Source organism: Orycteropus afer, unplaced genomic scaffold, assembly GCF_000298275.1.
Source record: "Orycteropus afer afer isolate SDZICR_OR568_19922 unplaced genomic scaffold, OryAfe1.0 scaffold00306, whole genome shotgun sequence".
In the NCBI taxonomy this organism is placed as follows: domain Eukaryota; kingdom Metazoa; phylum Chordata; class Mammalia; order Tubulidentata; family Orycteropodidae; genus Orycteropus; species Orycteropus afer.
Genome location: NW_006921893.1, coordinates 2444388 through 2469556, shown reverse-complemented (window position 1 = coordinate 2469556; position 25169 = coordinate 2444388). Strand labels below are relative to the sequence as shown.

The 25169-nt window shown below is 35.9% G+C and overlaps 1 protein-coding gene across 1 annotated transcript in view; it reads right to left on the bottom strand.

Moving 5' to 3' along the window:
• Positions 1-1189: 1189 nt before the first annotated feature.
• Positions 1190-25169, bottom strand: part of CPEB4 (cytoplasmic polyadenylation element binding protein 4) — an 83470-nt gene continuing 59490 nt past the window's right edge. The window contains exons 4-10 of the mRNA XM_007951661.2: positions 17224-17247; positions 15281-15454; positions 8612-8701; positions 8140-8258; positions 6153-6267; positions 4030-4211; positions 1190-1417 (exon numbers count right to left, since the gene is read on the bottom strand). Coding sequence (XP_007949852.1) covers positions 1190-1417; positions 4030-4211; positions 6153-6267; positions 8140-8258; positions 8612-8701; positions 15281-15454; positions 17224-17247 — 932 coding nt within the window. The remainder of the gene's footprint in view (positions 1418-4029; positions 4212-6152; positions 6268-8139; positions 8259-8611; positions 8702-15280; positions 15455-17223; positions 17248-25169) is intronic.

Genomic DNA, 25169 nt, shown 5'->3' with positions numbered 1-25169 from the left:
CTACTTAACTTTTTTAAACTTCAATTTTTTTTTTTCATTTTCTATGTTACAACTAAATTACAGGATACCCAAAGTAACTTCAAATCTAAAAAGTATGCCAATCAGCAGCCAATTTGTATATTGGTTTTGTCTTCCAGTTTTGGCTACAAGTGTACTGTAACACAAAATAAAAAATTTCCTTGAGGTATCTCTAGATCTGTTTGTTTTTAACGTCAAAATGGAGAGCAAAGGCTGACACCTAATGAGTGTTAGTAAATTAAGATATAGAGTTTATATATAACATCAAAAATAAAATTTATATATTCTTTAGGAGAGGAAATGCTATTTTTTCCACCAGTTGTCCTTAATTCTAGCTTTGGTAGGTTTTCTGGGGCTGTGACCAGATAAGTTGAAGAATAATAAATAAGTGCACTCCCCTCAGTAGTAACGTCACCCAATTTTTACATTCTAAGTTTTTTTTAATTGTTTAAAAGAAAATAAACCTAGCTCTGCCTACTTTACTTTTTTTTTTTTTTCCTAATCTGATGTGGTAGTACTTTTGAGGCATAATGAAATTGTATTCAGCCTCAAAACCTTTAAAGTTAATTATAATGCTATTTCAATCTTGCTCATGCATTTGTTTGCTTTAACATGCTCTTTCCTGTTAATAATTGTTAACTTCCTCCACTGCTGCTAAAAGAATAAAAAGGGATGGGAAAAAAAGAGAGAGATGAAAAAGAGGAAAGAAAGGAAAAGGTGAAAGCACCTCCCTGGGGGAAGATTGTGTCAGAACAGACTGATAGTGTTATTGTATGGTTATTTTAATAAAAGTATTCTTATATGTTATATTATTAATAATAATTTAATTAAAACCCAAAATACTCTATTGTTTCATTTCTCTTTTAATATTTCTCTCTCTCCTCTAAGAAAATGTTGCAGGAAGTTTTGAATCTTTTTGGTCTCCAACAGACCAAGAGACTAAATCTTCCATGCAACACGATGGCAATAAGAAAAAGGAGTTCATATTGTTTTCAGTGACACGAGAATCTATAAAACACCTATATTATAGGTCATTCTTCTCATTATACTATTGTTAAGTTACAGACTGCTACAAAAGGGCATGCCAGCATGAAGAGGCTGAGGAAGGGGTCAGAATTAACAGAAGAGTGCACTTATTCTGAGGCCTGAAAATGAGCACTGTAGTTATCCTTTAGTTCCAGCGGAATGAAATATGCCGAGGGCGGTCACCACCTTCCTTCACCAGGGGCTTGTGGAATTCCCTGCCAGCGCGAGAATGGATAGCAGCCCAGCAATATTCACAGTAATACTGCAGACAGGTAACATTAGCACAGAAAAATGGAGCAAATTTTCCCCCGCAACGGGCCCCCTGACATTCATCACACAGCTGATCATCCAAGACATATGGCTTAACTTCCACCTGCAATCAAAATGAGAGAAAAATAAAAGGGAGTTTACATTTCTCAATGACTGGACTGTTGTTGTTGTTGTTAAGTGCCGTCGAGTCGTTTCCAACTCATAGCAACCCCATGCACAGCAGAAATGACTGGACTAGGCAACTCTTATTGTACGTACATTTCCATTCACTGTCTGAATTAATCTGTGCCAAAGTGTCCAAGGGAAGAAGGGCCAATAATTCATTTATTGAAATTAAGCAAGTCTGTCTTTTGACAACCTGGTAAGGTCTTTATACCTATCATTTTACATTTTTGTTTGATTTCATAAATACGTTCAAAGGAAAAAAGGATTCTCATAGAAATCATAAAGTGAAGCCGGTTGCTTAACCTAGAACATTATGAAATTGAACCCACAGGATATTTTTTCATAGATACAAACTTTCATCTTAATTAGTGGATCTTGATTTTTGTCATAGGTAGAATGATAACTTAAACCAACTAAAAGCTCACAAGTTCCACAAAATAGCACTTTGATACTCAGATCTGTGGGAGGATGCCTGACTTCCATGTTCCCAGCTTCTGAGTTGTAACAAAGTCTGGTACATGTTTTCTATTATAGCATATAAATCTTGAGTTATAATCACAAATCTGGAACTCACGGAAAACATCATGCAACCACATTTTAGATACTCACAACCTAAAACCTTGCTTTTCTCCTTTGTTAATAAGAATGGTTTACTTGGGTCTAAAAGTCAGAGGTGAACTTTTAAAACTGGGCCTGTTCCAGGGCTCAGTAGGCCAGACTGTCATCTGAGCCTCTCAAGCATTAAAAATAACTTTGCTATTAATTCACCAGTTAGAAAAGAGTTGGTTATTTTTAGTCTTGGAAAGACTCATGGTTGAAATGCCCTTACACCAGCTACCACTACCACTGGTGCCATCCAGTTCAGACAAGAAGTCCTGACAAACGTTAGCCAGGAACAAAAGGAGAAGACTGACATGAAAGATCAGAAATAGAGGGCATAAATAAAGCATTAGGCTACTGGACCCCAGACCACTCACTCCTACAGAGCGGCAAGAACATTAACCCAAGTATTTAATTGTACATGAGTACAAACTGAGTCTAAATTTCTAATGAGCAACCTCACAACTCTGAAAATTAGTTGGAATGAGACAAGAGGAACTGCTTACACAGATGTGGATACTTATCAGTGCAAACAAAAAAGCAGCAAGAATATTAAAATATTCTGCACCAATCTTACTCCCTGCCATGTGGATAATACAATATACACCTTTCCCTTTAATATAAACAGAGTATAGCAGGCTGACCACTAATATTTTTTTTTTAATTTTTTACTGCCAGTGAAGTACACTATACATGACTTGAAACATAAATAGTAAGTGTAAACCACTATCGGATTGATAGTTTCTACATCTCAAATTAAGAATACCAGAGTAAAATTAATCAATAAAGAATTTTTTAAGCATGATGCTCCAGAGTACTGGTTACAAAAATCAGCGCTAATGAAAGCATCAAGTCTGCTGTGAAATAAGGAGCTAATACTAGAATATTAGAATAAATATCAATGTATTGCTTCCTACATCTAGGTTTTTCTATTTAAAAAAAAATGTTAGCTGAACTAAACATTGGGCTTAGAACATAACTGGTTTCACAATCTTATGTAAATTCTTTATTTTACCACAAAGTGGTAAACTGCTGACTGCCAGCCAGTTCATAGGCCACTAGTACTCCGCGTAGTACTAGTATGGGGATCAGCTCTGTCTACTTTAACATTAGCTCTTGAGGACAGGGACTTCTTATTCACTCTTGCTCCCTGATCTACTACAGTGTCTGTTTCATCATTAGGCATTAAAACACTTGTTGAATGTATGAAAACCAAAGATAAGAAATAAATCTATGAATGCAAGGAAACACACATAATGGAATATAAAGTTTCAAATATACTATAGTGGCAAACAGAAGAAAGAGCTGTCTTTGAAGTTTTCTCCAGCCTGGAGAAAACTATCCTTTAGTTTAGAGGATAAAGTCAACAAAGAAGAATGTGAAAGTACTGACAATAATATTTAACTATTACTACCTAATTTCAGGTAGTAAAACAGACTAAAAAATGAAGATTATATTTTCTTCTATTAAATATATGACAATTAAAGATTTCTAAGAGATGTAGTCCTAGAAGTGAACTTATTCAATTACATGTTATATAGTGCATTGGGAAACAGAGCTTGCTGAGGTATTCACGATGTCCCAGGATTTAAAAAAAAAGAAAAAGTCAGGAGATCCCAAGGGCATTCATGTTTGTATTTCTCATATAACACAGAACAAAGGATTCAGTAAATCAATGATTGCCTAGCTATATAAGTGAATGGATGGAGGTGATAACTTAGGAAAGATTAAATTGACTCCTAGTAAACTGATTATAGTGTTTTGGTTAGGCTATTCAGAGATAAATTCATAGAAAACTCTTAGATGTGTGTATCACAGAATAAATACTTGTCCCTATAGGCATAATTGTCAGCTGACAATTTTCACATTTAGTTCCCTCATACCAACCTTAGCAATGATTCATTTAAAGAACCATTTCTAGAACTTTCCAGAATGCAGTCTAGGACTTACCCGTTTATCTATCTCTCCATGCTGCAGCTGAACAAAGCGGGCACTGATAGCAGCTATGTAACTCTGTTGATTAGAGAATGCAACTCGCCCAGCTCCTTTTGGGTATTTTAGCTCAGGGTCTGTATCAATCCCAGCATAGCACACACCTCCATACAGCCGATCCATTATCATTGCGAGCTCCACTATATAAGAAAGAAGCAAAGAGGGTATTTGAAATCAGGAAAAGTTATCTGGCTCATTAAAGGTTTCATCAAAAGCAGTTCATCTGCACTCTGAGCTCAAGTCATTATGATTATTAAAATCAAGCTTATGGCAACCAGTCATCTACTGTGTTAATCTTTTAACTATGGGCAGGAGCTGTGCTAAGTGTTTTATATAAGTCCTCTTTTAATCTTCATGCTAAACCATGAAGTAGGTAATTTCCTGAGGAAACTGTATCTATTCAAAGTCATAGATTACTAAGTGATAGTGCTGGGCATGGTACACAGTTTGCTCCACACCATGGTGCCATGATGTATTTACCAGTTAACAATGTATTGTTTAATATGAATAATTATTTGAACATAGTATTCTATCATATAAAACAGTTCAATTATCCCCAAAGAAAATTATCCCCAAAGACTCTTGTTTAGGGGCCCTTCTAACTTACCTCCATCAAAACTCGGTTACCTTCCCCACAGTCTAGCTACTCACCAATTTTTCAAGTAAAAACTTGAAATAATGATGCATCTTCTTTTCCATCAAATTTTACAGTTCTGAACTGAATTCTTGCTCACCTAATGCTTTTTCTTTTAATCTCATTTATACTATTATACCTCAAATTACTTGAAGTTGAGGATGTAATTTCTTAAGTATTACTCGGAAAACATGATGCTCTACTGAGTATCCTATCATATTTCAGAGCAGCAATAAATAGTTGTTGAGCAATTGAGGACATGGGAAATAAGAACTGCACATCTCAGTAAACAATCTTTATTCTTAAACAATTTTTTCTCAGACGATGATGAAAGTAGTGATGATTAACATTATGAGACACCAGGACTTTGAGACACTAAAACTATGGGATATTAAGTACTGTGCTTTGGTTATTTCATTTAATCCTCAAAACAACTCTGTAAGTAGATACACTTAGTATCTCATTTGACAGATGAGGAAGTTGAAAATCAGATAAATTAACTAATTTGTCCAAGGTCATTCAACTATTAACTGAGAGCAGAATGCACTGGATTCAAACCCAGACACTTTAATTCTAGAACTCCCATTCTTAGATATTAACTCAAATGCTTATGGAGAATATGTCTTAAAAATCTGTATGTTCCATACTACACAAAAACTTTATTCCATATCCTGCTTTGGCAAGTAGCAACTGAGATCTTAAAAGCTTGTGATCAGCCATCTAGATGCAACAATGGGTCTCTCCTCGTCAAGACCAAAGAAGAATGAAGAAAACCAAAGATGCATGGAAACAATTAGTCCAAGGGACTGGTACACCATGCGATCCTTAGCCTACATGACTATGAGACCAGAAGAACTAGATGGTGCCTGGCTACCACTGTCAACCAGATCTAAGGGGGATCTATGTAGGAGATCCTGGGTAGAGTGGGAGAACAATGTTGAATAAAATTCAAAATCATGAGAAAAAAAAAAAAGGGGGGACTCAGTTTGCTGGTCTGATAGAGCCTTGTGGACCCCCTGAAACTATGGCCCCTAGCCACCCTTCAGGTCTGGAACTGAATCTACTCCTGTGGCTTCCACCAAACAAAAGACAGGCATATGAGCTGAACATTTACATTAGGTAGCTATACTCCTTGGAGAGATCAATCATGGAAGAATAGAAGGGGTGTGTATACACAGGGAGACAGCTCGGGGGGCAGGAGTGCATGGGAGGGAAGGACACAGGGAAGAGGTAGCTATGGGAGGAAGTGGGAGGAGAGCTGTTGCATCACGGGAGACTGCAGTCAATGTCAAGAGACAAAGTGTATGTGAACTGCTGTGTGGAAGACGAATTTACTCTGTAAACTTTCACCCAAATCACAATAAAAATTAAAAGAAACAACAACAAAACTGTATATTCCTTATGCTAAAGGATTACAAGGGTTTTTTGTCTGTTTGTGTAACCATACCAGCTCTTAACGGTCGAGGAACACCACCAACAAATATAGTTTTTCGTGGATCAAGTGGCTGTGAACCATCCATCACAAAGTCACTATCACTGAGATTCCAAGGCCGAATCTGTACCTAAAAAGCAGTGCGTAAGATATAGACGACAGAGGTTAATACTGGTATATCTACAATACTGCATTATCATTAACACTAAACACCAGGCTACAGATAAACACATAAACATCTGAGAAGATCAGATGGGGGTCAGTGAACTGGATTATACTCAGACCAAGGATAGATTCAGCTGAAGCTAATCTTGCACAGATACCAGTGATGCAGAATGCCCATAATCCCTTTAAAAAAAATAAAAATATTTTAACAACAAAAAAGAAGAGGGTGCAAACCAAAATGCACCATTCTCAACACAGACAATTATTGGGTGGGTGGGGGGTAGTTAAAAACTATTATAAAGTATTTTATTTTTAAGAGCAATAATCATGTCACTAGAAATCAATACAGATTTGTAAAGTTAGAGAAGACTTACACTATTTGTGTAACCCAACTTTTATTCTATTTTAAAGTGTAAAATGAACCAAGGTGGAAAGTTCAATTTAATTGCTTATTTAAGACAAATCATTAAATCAGGACATACTTCACTAATTATCTGTAAGTTAATTTGCAATTTTTCAGTTTATTTGTGCCTCTACCCTACCCAACCCTCCAACATCCATGCAATTTAAATTAAGCACGGTATCTGCTGCTAATCAGTATGCCAGCTGCTGACTCACGGCAACCCCCATGTTCAGTGCTGGGTAAACTAAAACTGAGCCCAATCAGTGTCTGTTGAGGAAATGCAAACTACTCCTGAGAGTAAAAGATCTGTTGTATTTTTTAAAAAGCACTTCAAAGTAAAAATACTGAATTTTTTAATAGCTAACTTTATGATAAACCTTTCAGTATGTCACTTGACTGCTAACCAGAAGGCTGGCGGTTCAAACCCACCAGTCACTCCTCGGAAGGAAGGTTGGGCAATCTACTTCCATAGTGATACTGCCTCGGAAACCCAAGGAGGGGTTGCTATGAGTCAGGTCTGACTTGACGGCACATAACAACAACAACAACAACATTAACTCAATCAAGAATCATGTACATTTAAATTTTTTGCATTTATTGTTACAAATGCCCAACCATGGGTTGACAGTGGGCTATCCCCATTATGCATACAAAGCCCTAGGCCACAGGTCCCAAATTCAAATATGGGGACTGAGGACTGGCAGAGAACATAAACAAGTGAAATGACAGAGTCCAGGTCACAGAAACTCTCAGAAAAATGATTCCAGCCTAGACAAACCCAATGACACAAAGAGAAGCTCCACAAATTATTGCTTGAGTAGGGTACATTGATGGCTCAATTCTGCTCTGGATCCCACCACTAGGTGTTGGCTGAGTAGTGTTAAGTTAAATGGGCAGATTTTTCAAAACAGGCCAGCCACCACTCTTACTAAAGACTAAATTTTATGATAAACTCCCTTCTCAAAAAAAAACTAGTATGTAATATACTTAAGCATGTAATTACATCTTGCATTCTACTTCAGGATAGTACTACATGTAAAAACTTAAGGACAGTAATGGGTAAAATTTTGATTAGAGGACAGAGAAAGATACACATGTATTTATGATTTGAATTCTATTATTCAGAGGAAATTCACCTACTTTATCAAATTCATAATCAAATGAAGTTTTCTAACAGCATAATTTACCAATATTTTTTAAATTATTTTTTAATTTACCAAATAGTCCATGTAAAAATAATCCACAAAAATATAGAGAACATCAATGTTAGGAGCTTAACAACAACAACAAAATTTAATACATTTTTATTTGAATTCTACTTACAAACGTGTCAATAAATATACCAGATATATCAAGATATTTAGGGGTTTTTCAAATAGGACAGATGAATGAAGGCAAAAACAAGAAATTATTTTCATGCTAGGTTGCACTTACTGGCTTATCCTTGATAGTGGGACTTGATACACACAGGTAGAGTTTTCCATCTTCCTCAATACATGCGTCAATGAGAGCCTGAACAGAGCTTTCATCTTGAAATAGCAGGAATGCATAACCTAAGGAAAAAAGGGGGGAAAAAAAGGCTTATATGCTTTCCTTTTTTCCCTTCAATTCTTCAGGGAAAAAGGAAATACGAACTAAAACCGAGGAAGAAAAAAGAAATAGAAAAAATTAACCACAACAAAAAAAAATTCCTTAATATTCACATCAAAAGTTGGAACCATCTTTTAAAGTATAATTATAGCTGAATGAAAAGTATATAAGGTAGAAATTTTCAAGAGGCATTTAGGAAAACATGTTTAACAATGAAAAATTTTATAATGAAGGTAAATATTTATTTATGAAAGATCTAAACATTAAACATTTCTTTTAAAAGGACAAAAGTATATGTATACATCTTAAGAATTACCTTTAGGAGGAAAATAGGATTTGCTCTCTGCTTTATGAGGCCAATCCACAATCAAAGGGCCAAAGCGACGAAAACTGGCTGTGATCTCATCTAATGCACAAAAAAGTAAATATAAATACTTTAAAGATCACCTTATGAAAGCAGTTTTGTAAAAATGGTTTCAAACATACTATTTACAAAAATAGTATAAAGAACCCCTATATTTCATTCATCTAGATTCCTTACATTAGCTCCTTCACTTTATTCCTCCCCTCCCTGCTTGCCTGCTTCCATCCATCCATCCACCCACCATCTTTTTTTCTGACATGATATCCATAACCTTAAAACATAACTGTTTATAATTGTCCAAAGCAAAATACTCCCCTATATATCATACAATCCTTCCAATCAGGCAATCAACAGTGATACACTGTTACTGTGTGCCTGTCAGTCGATTCTGACTCCTAGTGACTCTACAGGACAGAACCCCACAGAGTTTCCAAAGCTGTAATCTTTATGGTTGCAGACCACCATATCTTTTTCCTGTGGAGCAGCTTGTGGGTTCAAACCACCAACCTTTCAGTGCCACCAGATCTCCTTCAGTGATATAAGATATCATACAATTTAGAGACTTTACTCAAACTTCCAACTGGTCCAACAATATCTCTTCTTTTCCTTTCTGATGCAGAATCCTACCTGGAACATATGCTACATTTAGTTGTCAAGTTCCTGGGGCATCAGTCTTTTTCAATTTGGAACAGTTCCTCACAATTTCCTGCCTTCCAACCTTGACAGTCCTAAAGTGTACAGGCCATTCATTCTATAAGATGACCCTCAGCCTGGATCTGTGCACTGATTCCTCCTGATGAGATTCAAACTCTGCATTTCTAGTAGGAATACCAATGTCATGGTGCCATGTCACCATGTCTACCATTGGACATGTTAACCTTGATCACCAGGTCCAAGTTGGTCTACCTGGTATCTCCACCAAAAAGAAACCATTTTTCCTTTTGTATTTGATTAGTATTTTGTGGAGGACATTCTGTTACATACCAATATGCTGTTCCTCATCAGCCTTGGCAGCCATTAAAGACTCCTATCTGTGCCAATTACCAAAATGATGGTTGCCAAATGCTGATTATTTCCATTATTTCCTATACATTTACTATTAGTATTCTATAGTAAGAAGATCTTTTCCTTCTCCTCCATTTTTTAAAACTCTCGTTTATCTATTTTTTCAATGAGTTAACAATCCAATTCTCCTTATTTTGATGTTCAAATTGTCACCAAAATTTTCCCTCATTTGGTCAGTGGGAGCCCCTTCAAGCTAGCTCTTATGTCCTTTTGAACTATCCTCATCATTCTTTAAGCATTTCCATACTTTCTGGTCCTAGAAGATACTATAGGCCAGTTTGTTCTTTCTCTGTCCCAACCCTAAATTCAGCCCCCCCCCCCGGAAGTTCTGGTTCCTTTTAGTGGTGAAAATACTTAGGAACTTATGATTTGGGTGCTCTAAGTGATCATAAATCATTGGAATCCATTATTTCTAAGTCCTCTCAGTGGACAAAGCTAGGACATTTATGATCATAAACACACTTATGGCTATTTCTGTGTGCATGTGTGTGTATAAAAACTCTTGATTTCATATTAATACTTTCAATTCCAGTCCAATTATCTCATGGTTTTCTACCTTCCCCATTTCCAGGTTTGTAAATTCCCTTTACATCAGTAAGAAACTTGACCCCCATTATGCTAAATATATTTAATTACTTGCTCAACATAATCTTTTATCTACCTTCTTCCCATCTCTGCTGCCTCAATCCTTGTTGCTCTAATTTCTTGAACACCACACACATCATTGCGGAGACCTCTGAGCAGACCCCCCAACATATACATACATACTCACACCCCTCCACTAATACTCTAGTCCCCTTTGCTGGCCTATTGGCTTTGGCACCAATATCTCTGAATCTACTGGGGCAGGGAAAGGAAGGGAAGATGTAATGGAAAGAGACGGAAAGATAGGAAGGAAAGGCCTGATCCTATTTTATTATTTAAATGGCACTAATTATATTGCACTATCTATTTGGACAAGAAACAAGCAGACTACAGGAAAATAAATTTCTAAGAGACTTCTGAAAAAAGTAGGAAAGCTTGTGGAGACAAAAACCTGGTGGGGTAGAGGAATGGAAAAGAGAGATGAGGAAAATGTTCAAATTCCAGTCTGACAAAATTGTTTTAATCTCTTGCAGATCATGAAACAAAATCAGTACAATCTCTTCTGCTACAATACCTGTTCCTATAGTACTGTTTAGCTTGTGTGAGACTGGTAACAAGGGATGATGCAGTATAATATGGAAGTTATACTGGTTCATAAATGATTTTGTTCTAGGCAAGGTAAGCTAGCATTAGCAGGAACAGAATTATAACCTTTGTGAGGTAAAGAAAAAGCCCTCCGCTTCTCTGATGCACAGGCAGAAGCCTCCCACCCCTATTTAAGGAAAACAAAAAATGAGCACAGCAACCAGGGGTCTCTGACCAGAAAGGGGTACTCCTCAACTTTGCAGAGTTGCTGAAAATGAAGATGACTTGAAACATTTACTGATTTAGATTAAAGACTACAGCTTGTAGTATGGATTACATCTCAACATAAAGGTAATAAACATCCCCATAACTGGACCAATAAGCAACATCACAATAAACAGAGAAAAGTTTGAAGCTGTCAAAGATTTCATATTACTCGGTTCCATAATCAACACCCATGGAAGCGGCAGTCAAGAAATCAGACGATATATTAACTGGGCAAATCTGCTACAAAAGACCTCTTCAAAATGCTGACTAGCAAAGATGTCTCTTTGAAGACTAAGGTGTGCCTCACTCAAGCTATGGTATTTTCAGTAATCTCATATGCAGGTGAGAGCTGGACAATGAATAAGAAAGACCAAAGAAGAACTGATGCTTTTAAGTTGTGGTTTTGGGGAAGATGCTGAAAATATTGTGGACTGCCAGAAGAATTAACAGATCTGTCCTGGACGAAGTGGAGCCAGAGTGCTCCTTGGAAGCAAGAATGACTAGACTTCTTCTCACCTACTTTGGTCATGTTGTCAGAAGGGATCATTCCCTGGAGAAGGATGTCATGCTTGGTATAGTGGAGGGTCAACAAAAAAGGGGAAGGTCCTAACAAGATGGACTGACACAGTGGCTGCAAAGATGGGCTTGGGCATAGCAAGGGTTATGGGGCTTGCACAGGACCAGCCAGTGTTTTTCGTTCTGTTGTACACAGGGTCGCTATGAGTCGGAGCTGACTCAACGGCACCTAACAACAACATCTCAAGGCAAAGGAGCCCTGGTGATGCAGTGGTTAAGCACTTGGCTACGCAGTTCAAGGGCAACAGCCACTCCATGGAAGAAAGATGTGACAGTCTGGTTCCATAAAGATTACAGCCTCTGAAACCCTATGGGACAGTTCTACTTTGTCCTAAAAAGTCATTCTGAGTCGGAATGGACTTGACAGGTAAAGGGTATCTCCAGGTAGTCTGTACTTCCTGGGGGCTCAGAGGTCCATTTTCACCTGCACTGTCTTTTCATGCTCTCATGGTTTTATGCATTTTCAATATGACTGGAGACAGCTTCTAACCCAGCTGAGCTACTGGCCTGAATTGTCCAAGTTCTCTCTAAAGTACTTATGCTCATTTTTGTTAGTTCTTTGGGTACAAAGTTTATTAGATTTTAAGTGATCTGCCACTAATCCTATTTTCTCTATAAACTCTGTAATTTGTAGTACAGAATTATACAGAACACAGTATTTTTTAGGAATGCATATTTCACATCATAGTAGAGAGGCCTGCATACCTAAATTGCTACTGACTTATCAACACACTTGGTCTTCAGAAAAAAGCAAAGTGACTATCACAATACCCAGTGTTCAGTTTAAACCACCTCTTCTGCCAAACACATCAAAATTACCCATGCCTTTCAGAATTTAAAAAACTGTGCTTTATGCTATTTAAGAATGCTTAGGAATTTTCCAAAAGGATAGACTGACTATCTAAACCAGAGTAGAAGTTTATCCCAGCCAAGGTCAGGTAAAACCCCCCTCTTCTTTCCTCTTTCTGCAGGCAAACACACTATTTACTTATCAAAGATCACCTGGGACTCAGGAATGCCTAAGATTTGACCTTAAAGGGTCAAATAATCTGGATTCCACAAAAGTAAATAAACCAAACAAACAAAGTAGAAGGTAACCCATGGGCTGACTAAAGTAGACAAGGCTATGACCAGGATGGATAGCCCAGGAGACAAGCTCTGCTATATTAGAGCAGGATGGAGATTGATTCAAGTCTAGCCTGAAATTTCAGCATAGCTTCCACTAAGATATTTTATGGTGGCCAAAAAACCCTAGATTTACTTCACTCTTTGGCTTTTGAAACCATTTTTTGTATCAACCTTCCAAAATATTGATCATCTTAAGGAAAATGAAATGGCTCAATAAGCTTGATCTCAGTCTAAATGGGAAGCTGTTAAACCACTCTGCATTACTGGTCCGTGTGGTTGTTGTTGTTGCTGTTATGTGCTGTCGAGTCAGCCCTGACTCATAAAGACCCCTCCTTGGGTTTCCGAGGTAGTACCACTACAGAAGTAGATTGCCCAACCTTACTTCCAAGGAGTGGCTGGCGGGTTTGAACTGCCAGCCTTCTGGTTAGCAGTCAAGTGCCTTAGGCACTATGCTACCAGAGCTCCTTACTGGTCCATACACTTTTTTAAAGAATTAGTGTGTTTCCATTGGGTGTATGGTTGCTACAAATTCTACACTGATACTTAAATTTTCAGTAAAGACACTGGGATTTCTTTACGTCTTAGCTCTATAAATTAACAGAATATTCCTGGACAGTTAGTCCTCTAAACTTCTGCATGGCTGGCTCCCTCTCACTATTTAGTACTGGTGGCACAGTGGTTAATGCTCAGTTACAAAATGAAAGGTCAGTGGTTCAAACCTACAAGCTGCTTTTCAAGACAAAGATATGGTAGTCTGCTTCCATAAAGATTACACACAGGGTTGGAAACCCTATGCAGTTCTACTCCGTCCTATAGAGACACTGAGTTGGAATCATCTCTATGGCAGTATTTTTTTTCTTCCCTCAATATTTAGATCTTAGCTCAAATATCACTTCCTCACAGGCTTCTCTTAATCAGTTAAACTAAGAAGACTCCCCAGGTCTCTACATCACATCACCAAGTTTTCTTTTCAACACTTATTCTCTGATATTTTCTTGCATGTTTATAATAGCTTTTTATTTGCCTCCTCTCACTAGAATGAAAATGCTATGAGTGGGGATTTTCTATGTAGTTTGCCATTGTAAACAAGCCTAAGAACAGAGCATAGCATTTGGAAAACATAAAAATATTTGATGAGTAAAAAAATACAAAATGATCTAACTCTTAGGATTCCTTTTCTTGTAGTAAAATGTCATCTAGGATGCTCAGAAGTTCATGTTTAATGTAGGATTTTAAACCCTTAAACAATTAACTATGCATTTATGGAGTACTCAACAAAGGTAGAAAAGAAACAGAAAAATAACTTAATTTGAACTTGGCCAATGTAGCAAGCCCAACACATACACATACACACAAAGGTGTGCTGACCATAACCATAGACTCTCTGGGAAATTTTCAGTTTACTGTTTTTTCATTTAGTCTAATTCCTTACTTCAGCTGGTTCCCACAGTTCTGCATCCCTTCTTTCTGTGAACTAATCCTACATACTATGATAGAAAGATAGGACAAGGAACCCATGCAATCACAACTAAATACCTAGAGCCAAATAAGACTGTTATAATAGGAGACTTCTGGTAAGATGGAGAAAATAGGCAGACAAGTGACACACACCCACTTCAACAAAGAAAAGTAAAACCAATTGACAGAGATACAGAAGATAATCCTACAGCCCTGACCTTTGAAAAGAACTATACAGAAGTAGATTAGGCACTAACTAATGGAAAAAACTGAACGAAAACAGTGAATACAGAAATGGTCGGAGCTGCGCACTGTCAGCTACTCTGACGGGACCAATAGCCTGAATATTTCCAAGTGGTGTTGAGACCTGAGAAATTACCGAAAGATCAGCCCTGGTCACTGAGGGCTGCAGGGACGACTGCGCTGGTGGCCTATGACTAGGAAAGGAAACAGCAAGGAGGGAGACAACCTGAGCTGTTGACTTTCTGCTGTCCAGAGGGTGCACCCATTGTGATATGGATACATAATATGGATGAACTTGGGAGGACATTATGCTGAGTAAAATAAGTCAATCACAGAAGGACAAATATAGTATTAGTTCATTGTTGTGGAGGGTCAAGGAAAGGTTTATATATGGAGGGAAACTTTCTTTGTTGGTTGCCAGGGGTGAGAGGCGAGGGGAGGGAACACTGCCAAAAAAAAAAAAAAAAAAAACACACATTGACCCAATGTCACTTTAGTTTGTGTGTTTCACTGTACCTAAATTATATTTCAATAAAATGCATTAAAAAAAAAAGAACAACCATCACTGTATTACACAAATCTTATTACGTAGAAATAAAAGTGATTGATCAGTTTAAAAAAAAAAAAGACTGTTATAATAGCAGCAACCACTCTCTGAGTTACTATGTGCCACACACTCGGTATCATGCTATAAACAGTTCTTTCTAAATATACCTTCATCAATGTCAGGAGGTAATCCACCCACAAACACCTTGCGAGAATATCTTTCCACTCTTTCCCCATTCTGGTGAGTGAAACAGTGAGGTGAACCCAGGCCACTATGAAGAGGCTGATCCCCACGACCATCATCCAAGAATCCATCTTCCATTGGAAACAGTGATGACTGACCTGGAACAAAACGCAGGGGGGAAAAAAAGCTAACAGAAAATGTTCCTGGACATTGATTAGCATGCACAAGAAACAAGGAAATGGCAGATTCAATAAAATAGCTACTTTTATTTTTCTCATTGAATAATAAATAGGATCACTTAAATATGCTTAAATTCCCCATCACCTTAAAGTCCCAACTGAATTATAGAGAAAGTACATGGTTAAATACAAGGCTGCTCAAATATCCCACTGGAATCCAGAAACTTCAGCAAGGCGAAATAGAAGTACAGTAGGAGACAGCACTCTTGGAAACAGTTGGCAGCAGACTGGACTGCTTTGGCAGGTCTTATGGCCACTGGCAACCTAGATATGTACACTAAACCAAATCTAAGTATTATATTTGGCTACAAGCCACTGGATCAGTTAAATTTCTTTGAAAGATTAAATAATGTCATCTGTACAATTTCCTCCAAGAACATACTTAAAATGAACAAATCAGCTTTTTAGGGTAACATGCATTTTAATTTAACCTCAACTAATGGGATATAATCAAAGTCCATTTAATGCTGCTACCCAACTTTATTGCGTAGTCTAACAGAATATAAGATTTTGAGGCATGTTAAGGATATATTTCTTCTAGTTGAGAAATTACCAGCTTTCTAAGGGTTTTTATCTAATTCTATACTCTAGACTTCAAATTTGCTGTTTAAAAATCGTATTATCTAGAATATATAAGCAGAAAGACCCGATATACCAATGGGAGTAATATTCACCCCATATTTACCTGACAGAAAAAAAATAAAACTTTCAAATCATAAGCAAAATACATAGCTGCAAATAACTGCAGAATCTCTCAGATACTGTTTTGTAACTTTTCAAGCTGACAATTTACTTCTAGGTACTATGTAAGGAATTTGTTAATGGATTATTCTAGAAATGTATCTCAAGTGCTTTTCCTTTCTTGAACCATTCCAATGTCATGTGTTGCCACACTGTCTTCCTTTCAACTTTCATTATCAAACACAAATAATATACTATTTGCTGCTATAATATCACAACTCAAGAATCGTAGAATGAAGACCAAAAAAAAAAAAAAAAGACTATAATATTGGACCTTATTTCCTGAATGATCTTCAAATATCATTTATATTTCAAAGCTGAGCTATTTAGCTGTCTAAACTATTTTCTTATAAAAAGGCAAAATTACTACAGGAGACAAAAAGCAGATTTATTTGGGTATCCCTAGGAAATAATTTTTCAAAATTCTCTAAAATGTCTAGGTTTTATCCTTCAATGTTTGACAATTATAAGATTAGTCACTTATTTAGCTCTTCTCATTTTAAACCAAATGTATTATGCTTGCATAGTGAAAAAGTAGAAATAAGGTATTCAAGCATAATTGAACCTCCAAGATAATAAAGTATTTTGAGACTTATCTGACTATATTTTCCTTTTTAAAGATTCTTAATTTTTTTCTAAGAAATTCCTTTCACAAGGGAAAAAAGGGAATCAAATCTTCAGATATAAGTGAGTTGAGTTTATAATACAGTATAGAGAAATCATTTTTACTCAAATCCAAATTCTATCATTCTGATAATTTCTTCAGAGCTCATTATTCCCTCAAATTAAAATGTCTAAAATGTTAACTATAATGCATAAACTATGTGTGTATCAAAGCTATGTTTCATTCCTCCCTCCTGCTCCCAGACAGGGTTTGAAAACTGGTCAAGCTTGGGTCCTTTCCAAATACAACTGATACATTCAAAAGTTAGAAACAATAATGTTACCTCTCCTTCGCCCATAAGTCCTTGCTGCATGTCAAATGAAAAAGAAAACAACTTTTCAAACATTGTCAAAAGAATCAACTGTGGTTTCATCTAATAGCTTTTTAAACTGAAAAAAAAAAAAAAAAAGGCTGTATTTCTCATTTCCTGGTAAATGTCTCACAACCAAGGAATCTGGATAGATGGATCGTGAGAAGTCAATTTAATGAATTCTTTATTATTATTATTTTAATTCTTCATGGAAACTATATTGAATCTTATTTAAGGGAAGTCTGTACTGTAAATGTCACACAAAGTCCAAATTATTATGAAATTAAGACAGTATAAACATGACCTAAACCAACTATTACCATGGTCAATCTTATTTTTTCTGTTTCCTGCTAACTAGTAATTTAATAGATATTCCAATACTTAATTCATGTCTTTTACCATTACAGGATAAACAGCAATTTTACAGTATTTCTTGATTAATCCCTAATAAATGAAATTTATTAACATTTGAAGTCTTCACATAATTTATAAATCTCCTTTTAGTGAATGGTTTATTGTCCCTAATCAAATCTTCTCCCATGCCCCAAATGTTGAAAAATAAAATATTTGGCATTTTATGGCCAAGTAGGTTATAGCCAAGGAGAGAAGAAAATACAGTGCTAAATGCCTAATCTTGCTAAGTATTATCGATAAACAGGCCATGGCCCTGGCCTCAAAAATGTGAGACTTTAAATGCAAGGCAGCCACAAAAGCAAATAATGATAACGTAGCATGCTTATTGCTGAAATAGCCATGTTAGAGGTAACGGAAAAAGAGGAGCAGCAGCAACTGGTTTTGATGAAAGAGTCAGAGAGAGAGTGTGTGGCATTTGAGATGGACCTTAAAGGAAAACTGGAGGAAGGGCATGCTAAGTCTGGCAATGACACAAGCAGGGTGGTGCAGTGATGTTCAGGAAAGCTGCCTAAAACAGAAGTCTATGGAACATGTAGGCAGACTTGAGTGGGTATGAGGCTGAAACAGAAGGCTGAGATAGGTGTTTTGAGTTAAAATGTGTAGTGTCTTTAAGACTGTCTTTAAGAATTGTTCAGAGTTTTAATTCTTAACTCTCTAGATAAATCATAAATAAGTGTAACTCAGAAGCACCATGTGAGTATTCTCCAAAATGAAAATATACCTCATAACAAAATGCATTTCTACCATTACTAGATACAAGGGATTTCACCAAAGTATTTAAGCAAATGGATTAAAACATAGAATGTCCCTTGGTGGATAGATGTTTACTTTAATAGGTCTTACTTTTAGGGTTGAAAAGGTATTTTCTGATTTAATCAATCTGATAGAAGTTAGAAAGACAAATGATATCACAAAAGCTATTGCGTAGTCTAGTCATACAATTGCTTCAAAGACAAAGGAGTTAGGGGGAACAAATTAATGATGTGAAAATTTTAGTTCCATCAATCTAAAAATTTGTTTAATGCTGCTTGGATTTATGAGAAAATAGATATTTGAAAACAATAGGTTTTTAAAAGGTACAAAACAAACATAAAAACTCTCATACCTTCCAAAGATACAGTTAAAGAAACAATAAAGGCTACAGGTAAAACGCAACCTCAAAATCTTCAAATACACACTTTTCAAACTTTGATTTTTTACTACAATATTAATCCACTTAACATAAAAACATTCATGGTTAGTTTCTGAGATTAACTTTAGAAAAGTATATAGATATTTTTCCATATTTAGTCAAAATACATTATAACTGTACAAATGCTTATGGACTATAAAACTTGCCCAATCAAATGGGAAAGTTAAAGTAAATCAACACCAAAAATAAATGAAAACAATGACATTCTGGAGCATAAAATAATGAGAATGTCAAATGTTTTTATTTCTACTTCCACTGATTATAATAATGCTTTAATGTTGGGCAATCTACTTCCGTAGAGATACTGCTTCAGAAACCCACAGAGGGGTCACTATGAGTCAGGACTGACTCGACAGCACTAAGTTTTATATACACTAAAGTACACTCGATGGCACACAACAACAACAACAAAGTACACAAATCACACATATGCAGTTCAGTGAATTTTTCACAAAGTGAACACATCTATGTAACCAGAAATGAAATTTAAGTGAATTTTAACAGAATGTTAAGTGGTGTCATTTCATCCTATATATGAGAGATATATTTTATCTTACCTATTTCAAATTCTAATTGGCCTAAATATATTATGATGAAATACTTGTGACACAGATCCTTTTCTGAGGAAAATGTCAGACTTCCATTCAATCTCATGACTTTCAAGTGTTGTTATTTGATGTTTGAGGATGGTGAAGATGTATAAGGAAGTGGCAAATTAAAAAAAAAAAAATGCTTTAATTATGTTTAAAAAATCTACATTTTGCAAAATTTCTAGCTTAGTTAGCTGAAATACTTTTCTTAGAACTTAAAAAAAAATTACCAATGGTTGGACTATGAAAAGATTTTTAAAACACATGCTATTATCACTGAATAAAAATCTAGCAGTCTCCATCAGAGTTAAAATGAATGCTATACATACTTATCCTAGGAGTTCTGGTAGTGTAGTGCCTAAGGCCATCTGACTGCTAACCAGAAGACTGGTGGTTCAAACCCACCAGCCACTCCTCAGAAGGAAGGTTGGGTAATCTACTTCCATAGTGATACCACCTTGGAAACCACGGAGGGGTCACTATGAGTCAGGTCCAACTGGACAGCACATAACAACAACAACTATGTTTATCCATTTTTTTCTTTCTTTCTTAGTTTAGATTTATAAATTCTTTAACAATTTGATGTTCAGGACTAACATAATTCAAGAAAATATAAATAAGCTTGAAACATGGCTGTAACTACTGGGTCCAAGTTGTTATTAGAGCTATTGAAAAATACTTTATTTCTGAAATATCTTCACATAATTGCTTATAAATGCCTCCCCTGTTGTTAGCCTTAGACTAGTCATCAAATTCCCTCTAGTAAAATACTCCACTAGTCTAGGATACTAGACTTTCAAAGAAGGTACAGAAAGACTTATCAGAACTTCATTGGATATTATTTATATCTTAAAAATATATTTTTCATGTTTGTTGCAATGTTTATAATAGCCAAAAGGAAACAAAGTATTTATAATAGTGATATATTGTAAGATGAAATACCTAGTATACAGCCATTAAAAAAATGTGGCTATTCATGTGCTGATACGTAAAGCTCTTTAAAATGTACTTTGCGTGAAGTGCCTAGGTGTGTGCAATGCATGCTCCCTGTTGTATAAATTTTAAAAATAAGTAAAATATAAATAGGTATGTGGGAATGGGCATAAATATTTTTTTTTTTTTCTCTAGAAATCACCACAGCAACATTTTAGGAAGAGGAACAGAGATGGGGAAAGGAAGAAAGCTTTCACTTCTTATTATATCCCTTTCTGGACTATCGGAATTTATTATTATATATACTATATTACTTTGTTAAAGAACCTTTGGAGTTTTCTTCTTGATACTTATATTAATATAGTAAATGATCTATTAAGAAAAGACATCTTTTTTAGTCACAGCACTTAATCAATTTTGTCAATAGGATGTGACCATGAGAAGTAAATATTGCTAGGTTTTAGGAGGCGATGTATGTACTGATCCTATTCAGGCACTCTGGCATGCCTTGGGCTCACCAGCTACCTATACCTCTCACTGCCCCCATGCTGAGAAGGCAGATGGCAGTTCTATTGCAGGGGGAAGGAGGTGCTCAGATTAAAAGATGTTGTCCTTTCCTGTAGGATTAAACATACACACATGGATAGATAGACAGATAAATAGATAAGGAAAGAGAGAGACACTAGCCAAATTGGTAAATCACTTAAATGAATATAAATCAAAGGCTGGAAGCCACAATGAGTTATCTGTTAACAAAAGTATGAAGATGTAGAACCCAAAAGTAGACACCACTATTATAATAATCAAGACATAAAATTCAACAAAGATGCTAAAAATAATTTTAAATAACTTTACAAACCAACATTTAATTTAAAGGGCTCACTGTCACAAAATTACCTCAGATATATGCTTAAGTTAGAATTTCCTATGTCACACTGGTTTGTGTTTCTATTAATTTATTGGTATAACAACATTCAAACAGAAAATATGATAAAGACTCGTGACTATCACTTGTAAGGTGCAACTTTAGAGAAAGGAAGAGATTGAAACTCTAATTACTATACATCCCAAATCCTCAATTTCCTTAATTATAAAAATGGGGACCTGATAAGAAAACAACAAAGGTTACACATGTACGTGTGACAGACAGTTAAAAGTTTAAAAAAAAAAAAAATTATTTCCTCCCTTCCTGAAAAGTAAACTCACATGTATATACTTTTAGGTTGGTAGTGCCTAGGGCATTTGACTACTAACCAGAAGGCTGGAGGTTCAAACCCACCAGCCACTCCTGGGAAGGAAGAATAGTCAATCTACTTCCGTAGAGATACTGCCTCGGAAACACAAGGAGGAGTTAGTATGAGTCAAATTGACTGGACAGTAGTGAGTTTCTGGTCAACAACTAGACTCCTGAATCTTCATTTGTATAGAATGTATGATGTTTTCATATAACCCTTTTTAAGGAAGGACTCTTTCTGCACATTCTTCATTATACCACCCAGTAGCAACTAGAACCATATTCAATACATTTTCAGTATGTGACTATACATTTCTCTTGGTTAAAATTATACCCTCATTTTGATAGATTTCTGCCTGCCTTGAGCAAACAATTTTCCTTCTTTCATTCCAAAGAACTATAATTAGGAGATGTTCTATGCTAACCTTTAAAAGATCTCTTACTAATTTCCCCTGGGACAAACGAATATTTAGCTGATGCTTCTAAGTGCACAGACCATCCTCAGAGGAAAGGAGATACATACATAACTCTGTTAAAACTTAATATGTTTTTTCTTTGTATAATTTTTCCTTGCCACAAGGTTCATTTTTGCTAAGGGCTAAAGCAGTGGAATAGGCGTTTTTTTGTTTGTTTGTTTGTTTTAAAGTATGATGTACAAGCACTTTTATACAGTGGTGGTGGTGGCTATATATTACAGTTTTCTTAGCCAAAATCAAAGCTTCAAATGAGTAAAAGAAAATTAATCTTTCAATTTGATGCCTATCTCTGAGCTACAGCAAGACGCACCAGAGTAAAGTGAGGCAAGTGTGGCCTGTGCTTTTAGCATGCATGCCCTTCTGAAAGTTACTCTTAGCTGAGAAATGAAGTCAGTTTCAGGCTTGCTTTTCACAATCATGAAGTTGTCGATCTAATTATATTCCTATTTCATAAAGTTTACTAGTAAATGGCACTCAAAAAGTAGCTAAGATGTTCTGTTTTTTAATACATTTAAAATTCAAGGAGTCCTCCCAACACTCTCCCTCAAAAAACAATCTCGATAATAATAAATTTAGTAAGTACCCTAAAATATGTACTACAATATTCTTAGCAATTATTATTTGTTGAATTATAGTGATATTGCTTTCAATAATCACAATTGTTATATGAAGGTCACTTCAAAGGATGAATAGGAGCTCTGGTGGCATAGTGCCTAAGGCATTGACTGCTAACCAGAAGGCTGACGATTCAAAGCCCCCAGCCATTCCTCAGAAGGAAGGTTGGGCAATCTACTTCCGCAGTGATACTGCCTCGGAAACCCAGGCAGGGGTCACTATGAGTTGGATCCAACTCGACTGCAGTGAGTTTGGTTTTCAGTTTATCTTAATACTACACAAAATATGTCTAACCATAGACAATTTTTACAAACTAACCTTAATCCCTTGTTTTGTGTATTTTTTCTTTTCCTTACAAGTCTTAAACACTAGTATTCCTAACCAAAAAATGACTTACTCTAATTATTTTAACTTGGCTTATTACTCTGTACCAGGTGCTATGCTGTGATTTATACTCATCTAAACTTTACCAGGACACTATGAGATGGGTAGTATTATTTTTCTCTTCCACAGATGAAGGTCCTATGGTCACTAGGCGTTAAGTAACTCTCTCAAGGTCATCCAGCTAATACACAGGGTAACTGAGATTTGAATCCAATTCTACATGAATCCAGAATCAAAGCTACTGCCTCTTTGCTCTGCAGATCTTTCTCAAGAAGTACAATCCAAATATAAAGGCCCAAAAGCTATTAAGAAAATAAATAAATGATGTGACTTTGATAACTTTACAATTAAATAACTTAAGGCTTGGGTATTACAGAAAATCTTGTGTTAGAAAACTTAACATATTACCAGGAAAACCAAGAATGCTGATATAACCCCAGAAATGACATTCTTGAAGAAATTATGATCCTATGTAGCATAAACCATGGCATTAGGTTTCAATAGGAAATAATTATTTATGACATTATCTCTAAACAGTTTTTCAATCTTTAATCTTACAGAGAATTATTGACAATGGCTGAATCAAGTTACACTAAAGAAAATTGAATTATGAATTCTCAACATTTTAGGTTCCTTCTGAGGATTCTATAATCCCTTTAAACCTCCAATGCTAAGAGATGCACAAATTTATGCATTAATACACTGCCTGGCCCACAGTAATAAGTGTTCAATAAATGCTTGTTGAATAAATGACTGTTCAAAAACTTAGCTTATTTTTCATTAAACACAACTAAGTCATTACACTAGATTTATAATACATGTACCTCCAAACCCTGAGCTAAAGTAAGAATAAAGCTACTAAGAATCAATAAACAAATGAAATTATTTTACACAAGCAATCCACCCTATGTTTCATAAATATGACAAGAGAATAGGCAATACCCACACCTAAGTCAAGGTAGCTAAAATATTGTCCTAATACCTCTGTACCCCCATCTTGCTTTATATTATTCTATGACTATTAAGTAATCTTCTGCTATAATGTGGACTTTGCTATGAAGACTTTGTCTATTAGTCACATCTGGTCTACCCAGAAGCTTCATTTTTTTATTATAAATGAATAAACTGGCATCTGGTGATCAAGTCTGACAAAATCAAGTTTTGGGACCCTGTGGGGCTAAACACCAGACCTGAGACTATGGCAGTCACAACACCATATTCTAGGGTCTTGCCTGAGGATAGAGTTAACTTTCTCCCTCTTTGATACTTTGTTCTCTCTCTATCCTCATATTACTCCATTTGAGACAATGCTAACCTCAGTCAGTTTATCACTACCACTTGCCAGAAAGTAGACTCTGACTCATGGCAATTCCATGTGTTTCAGAGTAGAACTGTGCTCTGTAAGGGTTTTCAATAATTTTTCAGAAGTAGATCACCAGTCTTTTCTTCAGAGGTGGGCTGGCAGGACTTGAACTTCCAATTTTTCAGTTAGCAGCTGAACACATTAACCATTTGTACCATCCAGGGCCTCCACTTTATAATAAACACAATTTCCATGTATACAACAGTAAAACTCATCTAGTTCCCTTCTAGAGTTTATGAACGAGTAAAATTTCAAAACATACGGATCTGGAGGAAAATGTTACCTTTTTTGCCACTAAAAAGCAATCTATTCATCAAAGAAGGTGTTTAGCAGAGGGGGAAAAGGACAATCTCATAATAATAGTATCTTAAAAAAACTAAGTCAATTTAGCTTTAAAAAACCAAAACACTATAGAGTGTTTTGAAAGAGAGAGAGTGTTTAGTTTTTCCCCTCAAAAAAAAAAAAAAAAATTATGGGCCCCAGGGGCAAGTGACCTAATTTAATCACTTTGTGAGGAGACTGAGACAAAGAAAAGTTGATTACTTTGCTTTACATCACACACCAGTATCCCAAATCTTGGTTCACAGCAATTTGGAAACAGCACAGAGAACTGACTCTGGAACTTGTTCCACAGCAAGAGGTCAACTGAAATCTTATATTCTACCCCCCATCCTCATGTCATTGTCACCTTTGTCTTGGTTTTTTACTACACATGTTT